The 5,700-nt window shown below is 47.9% G+C and overlaps 1 protein-coding gene across 3 annotated transcripts; it reads right to left on the bottom strand.

Annotated features, from left to right (window-relative positions):
- Window positions 1–562: 562 nt before the first annotated feature.
- LOC311247473 (uncharacterized protein) lies at window positions 563–4,915 on the bottom strand. 3 transcript variants are annotated; one of them, XM_084338512.1, is made up of 6 exons: window positions 4,789–4,915; window positions 4,317–4,343; window positions 1,939–3,829; window positions 1,756–1,815; window positions 1,480–1,554; window positions 563–812 (listed from the first exon to the last, which is right to left on the bottom strand). In XM_084338512.1, exons 3-6 carry the CDS (start codon window positions 3,824–3,826, stop codon window positions 610–612), a joined length of 2,226 nt encoding a protein of 741 aa, XP_084194638.1. In that variant the 5' UTR covers window positions 3,827–3,829; window positions 4,317–4,343; window positions 4,789–4,915; the 3' UTR covers window positions 563–609. The 3 variants fall into 3 exon arrangements, with proteins under 3 accessions (XP_084194638.1, XP_084194640.1, XP_084194639.1); XM_084338514.1 differs by having other exon boundaries at window positions 4,317–4,340; window positions 4,789–4,830; XM_084338513.1 differs by lacking the exon at window positions 4,789–4,915 and having other exon boundaries at window positions 4,317–4,508.
- Between the last annotated feature and the right edge of the window lie 785 nt (window positions 4,916–5,700).

Here is a 5,700-nt window from a genome sequence, read left to right as displayed (position 1 = left end):
ACAAAACAACGCTGTTTTATTTGTCCTATATATGCGGATATCATTTAAAAACTTAAATTTTACCATTTTAGTTCCCTTTAGACAACAAACATAATGCTAATGATGCACTTTAATTATGATAATTAGGTGGCCATTCACGGTCACTGTACTGAGGTGACGTGAGGGCGCATTCATAGCTTAACGCTCCTGTGTTCAGATCGCATTTTCATCAACTTTTACCGACCTGCTGACCTGTGAACTGTGAAAAAAGGTCTTGGAAAATGGAGTTCTTTTGTTTGAACCTGTTTTCATCCTTTAAAATCAATGCTGCCATCTACTGTCAGCTGGAAGGTAGTGTCGTTTGTCTACCATCTCATCTCAGGAGCAAACAACATCCCCATTTTATTTGTCTAACAAACAAAATATTAATCACAATCACTTGTCACATTAACATTTGTGAGTACATGTGTTTTCAACAAAAATATGACAAATTTAACACAACAGCCAGCACTTCATAAAATTTTATAAACATTATATAAAAAATACAATAAACATAACTTAAAACAATAACTATTTACAGCACACCATACATATTTATAAATTTTTTCATTCGCTCACTCATTCATACACTCATTCATCCAAACACCAGTAACACCAGAAACTAGCATCTTCGTCCTCCTCCTCCTCCCACTGGACACACATGGTGTGGAACCATTTGTGACAGTTGTCACACTGGACCCACGACACCAAACCCTCAGAGTCCACAGGGGGGTTCGCCTTTTTACACCGGCCACACCGCCAGATCCCCAGCTTCTGCCTCTTGGTGGTGTGACCTGCAGTTAAAAAAGAAATTTATTATTATGACGCTGCTTGATTACAATATACCAAGGTCCAATAATAAGTAAGGGATAATGTATAGCTACGAGGTCATTGTCGCAAAATAATTGACCGACACGGAGTTTAAAATACCGAGGCGCAGCGCTGAGGTGTTTTAAACGTCAGTGAAGGTCAATTATTTTGCGACAATGATCGAGTAAAGCTATACATTATCCCGCTTATTACATGGCTAACTTACTAACAATATACCTAATTCATCGACAAGACTAGATCAAATGAAGACGCAGTTGTTCTGTGGCTCTGTCAGCCCAAATAAAGTGATTATTATTATCGGCAGCCGGCAGGTCTCTGGTCTGATTGCATGACTGTAGTGGGCTTGATTGCGAACAGCTGCGCACAGCGGTCATTATTGTCCCACAGCGGTCATTATTGTGTGATAACGGACCTCTGACACGGGCTATTGACCAATCACAAGCAAGCATTTCGGCGAATGTGAAAACGCCATGTAATAAATATGAATAACTATCTATATAGTACTTTTCACACATGGACCACAGTTCAAAGTGCCCCACAGCAATTTGTATAAAATCAGCAAATTTTTTACAAAATAAATAACAATTCATAAGTTTGCCCTGACAAACTCAAAAAACATAAGTAACATGCCGATGGGTGTCGTGGGTCTGGCGTGGGAGGAGGAGGAGGATGTCGATGCTCCTGTTGGTCCAGGAATACAGGAGGCTGCAGACACAAAAAGGGAGCACCACTCAAAAAAATTATTTTGTTTGGTTTGGTAAATATTGCGCTATGAACAGTCCATCAGTGTACTGTGTGTGTGTGTAGGCCGTAGGGGCAGGTACAATACGAGTTTTTCTTCCTGTTCCTTTTGGCCATGGACATTTGTAGATCGTGTTTTTTTCACAGTTGTTTGAAAAAGCTTACGGTGGGAGGGAGAGGAAGTTGGCTGGGACACCCGGTGGGACTGCGGTGGGACTGCCGGCTCTGAGAAAATGGTTAAGAAACAATAAAACATGATTATTTATTCATAAAAAAATTTATACTTTTTTGCTAACTGAGAATGTTGTCTCCCAAATAACTGTTAAAAGAAAACAAATAAATAAATACCATCCATTATGGCTGTTGGGGAGGAAGAGGTGGAGGGGTGGTGATCTTCCCCTCTCAAAGCAGGCAGGCGAGTGCTGGTGTGGAGGCTAGAGGCGGGCAGCAGACTGTGGGAGGCAGAAGAGGGGGGCATGGAGGCTGAGGCTGAGGGACCGGCGATGGAAAGACCGGAGCTGGTGGTGGGAGCGGCCCCGGGGGACACTCCTCTTCTGCGGCTGGGGAGAGAGCCACCACGCGGGGTACGGGAGGAGGTTGTGGGAGTCCTTAAAGTTTCAGCCCGCTGCCGCTGTCGGTCTGCCCTGGCCAGAGCTCCTGCCTCGGCGCGGGCGGCGCGGTCCTCTGTCTCATCGATGGCATCCGTCATCTCCTGGGCGGTGAGCAGGCGGGCCTTGGTGGTGTTCCTCCTGACCTTTCCAGATCTTCTTGTGAACTCTATCTGGGCCAGGAGTTGTCCCAGGTCCGCTGTGATCCTCCCTGCTGTTACAAGGGGGTGGTTGAGGTAGGGGTTGGGGGGTGAGTCCTGGACTAGAGCACGGGGGCTGGGTGGGGGGCTGGGAGGGGGGCTAGGAGCACGGGGGCTGGGTGGGGGGCTAGGAGCACGGGGGCTGGGTCGGGGGCTAGGAGCACGGGGGCTGGGTGGGGGGCTGGGCTGGGGGGTAACAGCAGGGTTGGCACCAGGAGATGCAGGGGGAGGGGCAGACGGCATGACCCTCGACCAATCAATAGCCGCAGGGTCCAGAGGGTAGAGGCCACACCTCCTGAAGCCAGCCACCACCACCCTCCGATCTTTCTGCCTCTGGTAGGTGTCTCTGAACACCCTTGAAAACTCCTTTTTAGAAATCATGAAGGAGTGGCTAACTGCCGACAGATCTCCCACAAGCCCGGAGAAATCTGCCTTCAAGGGTGCAAAGAAACTCACATCCAGAGGCTGAAGGATGTGAGAGGTGTGTGGCGGTAGGCACAGGAGAATGACCCTCTCCCTCTGTGCCGTCCGGACCAGCTCTGGATCCAGGTGGGACTGGTGACCGTCCATCACAAGCAGCAGCGGGCGCTCCTCCGTGGCATACTTCAGGAAGTGGTCGGTGAACCACTTCCTAAAAAGCTCTGAGTCAATGTACCCCGCTGGCGACTTCCCGTAGAGGGCATTGGGGACTCCCTCCCTATTGTAGGGCCCTCCTGGGTAGCCCCCCTTATAAATAATAAAAGGGGGGACGTCCTCCCCAGCCGCGTTGAGGCAGGCCAGGACCGTGATGTGTTCCCTGGTTCCCTGGGCCTGCCTGTAGGCGTGCTTCGTCCCACGGGGCACAACGACCTTCCTCCGGTTGGAGTCCATCTGAAACCCCGTCTCGTCACAGTTGTAAATATGACGGGGTTTCTCCCTCAGCCCGTGCTCCTCCATGGTGCTGGTGAGGAGCTTGAAGTATTCTTCTATGGCCCCCCTCTTAGCGCAGGCTGCCCTCCCACGGTCAATGGTGTCCGGGATCCGGATCGTGAGGCGATGGTGTTGCCTCTCCCTAAAATTGATCCACCACCCCTGGCCAAGGGATGTTTTTAGGTTCCCTGGGTGACGGAGGTTATAGATGGCCAGGGCGTGGGCCAGGACCTGCGACCTCGTCAGCGGAAACCCATAACTGGCAGAGTACAAGCAGTACTCCACCAGGGAACTCTCATCTTCAGGGGTCAGATAGGTGCCCCGGCCGATGTTGCAGGCCAGAGACACCTTTCCGCTGAGTCGGTCGATCAGGCTGGACTTAGGGACCTCGAACAACGTGGCTGCCCGCCTCGCACTCCACCTGCCTGCTCTGACCTCTGCAATGGCCTGATCCATGGCCTCCTGGGTCCACAGACGCACCTTCCTCTCCCTCTTCCGCATTTGCCGGATATTAGGCATGCTCTGCAAACACACAAAAATATTTTAAACAAGAAAGTAAAATAATATGAACTTTATTATTATTGTACGACTGACGAGTTTATTTTATTTGATTTATTTAGCACATTATTTAAAAAAAACAGTGCTAGGAGGGAACTTATGTGAGTGATTTATGATGAAATTAAATTAGATTTGAATTGTTTTTTTGAATATGGATAAGGAGGTTGTTGACCTCAATGATGAATTTAGTTTATTGCTATGGTTTGTTGGATATGAGTGAAATTCTGATGAAAAGATGCAGAACAATGGAAGGTATCAAGAACATCTTGCCTTTTGTTAATGAACTTGAATATGAATGAGCATGAAACCAAAATGATTATGCTGAAATATTACCAGACATGCAAACACACACACAACCTTACCTTCACCCAGTTCAGCATGGCAGCCTCACACACACACACACACACCTCCATTCACCTGTAGAGAAACAAACAAGCACACACAAACCTACCGTGTCTGCTGTCTGACTTTGTCACTGCTTCAGATGTTTTTTTATACAGAGATTGAGAGAGAGAGAGAGAGAGAGAGAGAAAACCAGTTCATTATTTTCCCCGCGAAAATTATTGTTCTCCCTTCGATTATTTTCGCGCAACCTCAGTTCATCACTCGTTCAGACAAACTTAGATCTCTTATTAAGATTACAAATGTACAACACATTTCGTCGGACAAAACACTGGCTATATATGCTAGCAACATAACCAAACAATCTGACTTCATCTTGGGGCGAGTGGGAGTTCGTGTTTAAGGAACAGGAAGCTACTTTTACTTGGAAATCAGCGTCGCCCCGAACACATTCGAACAATTATAACGTTGCAGTGGTACAAACGTTCACATCTAGTAGTCTTTAGATGACTAAATATAGATGAATACTCATGAAATTTGATATATATACTCTAAAATAAGTATGATTTCATATCACCTACCTTTCGACGTGAAAATCTGGTGGGGCTGTGAGGAAAGATCCAGAATGCCGCGCAAGATGGGGCGTGACCGAAGTTGGGTTTGGGCGTTCCCAGATAAAGAGGGTGACCGGGATTGGTTTACGTTCCGTTATCTCAGTAACAGGATGTTTACACGTCTGGATCGGCCACTTCCTGTTTGATTCCACTGTTGTTTATCACAGGAGTGTTGAGCCTCCCTCCTCACACGCTCTGGGACACGCACACGGCACACGCTAACAACACGCACACGCAACAACACGCTCTGGGACACGCACACAGCACACGCTAACAACACGCACACGCAACAACACACTCTGGGACACGCACACGGCACACACTAACAACACGCACACGCAACAACACACTCTGGGACACGCACACGGCACACGCTAACAACACGCACACACAACACCACACGCTGGGACACGCTAACAACACATACACACAACAACACAACACCACAACATCACACATAACAACATAACAACAACACACACACTAACACAACACAACACAACACACACCAACACACACTCCACAGCATGCACAGTGCACACCAAGACACAAACAACTCACTCTAACAACACACACACCAACACAAACAAACAACACAACACAAACAACACACAACACACCAACACAACACAACACAAACAACACACAACACACCAACACAACACAACACAAACAACACAACCAAAACAACACAACACACAAACACAACAGCAGTGTACTCTCTCAGGACTAGCTACAGCACAGATCATCTAAACCCTTCCTCTTCTACCTGGGAACTCAACGCTCATACTTTCCCCGACCCGAGTGTCGACAAACCGGCTTCGTGGGACGATTAAGTGGTCTGCACACGGCGGGCGACCGATGTCGCCTGGCGATGTG

The sequence above is a fragment of the Notolepis coatsorum genome (genome assembly GCF_963971535.1).
Source record: "Notolepis coatsorum genome assembly, contig: SCAFFOLD_1488, whole genome shotgun sequence".
NCBI lineage: Eukaryota > Metazoa > Chordata > Actinopteri > Aulopiformes > Paralepididae > Notolepis > Notolepis coatsorum.
Note: the sequence above shows the minus strand (reverse complement) of the source record. Positions and strands in the feature narration are given on the sequence as shown.

Bases quoted from the DNA above. Each gene is read 5' to 3' on its own strand.
- LOC311247473 (XM_084338512.1), bottom strand. From the start codon at position 3,826: ATGCCTAATATCCGGCAAATGCGGAAGAGGGAGAGGAAGGTGCGTCTG. The intron at 1,816-1,938 runs GTATTTATTTAT...CCATTTTCTCAG, and splicing joins CCCAACAGCCATAATGGATG to AGCCGGCAGTCCCACCGCAG. The intron at 1,555-1,755 runs GTAAGCTTTTTC...TTGTGTCTGCAG, and splicing joins AACTTCCTCTCCCTCCCACC to CCTCCTGTATTCCTGGACCA.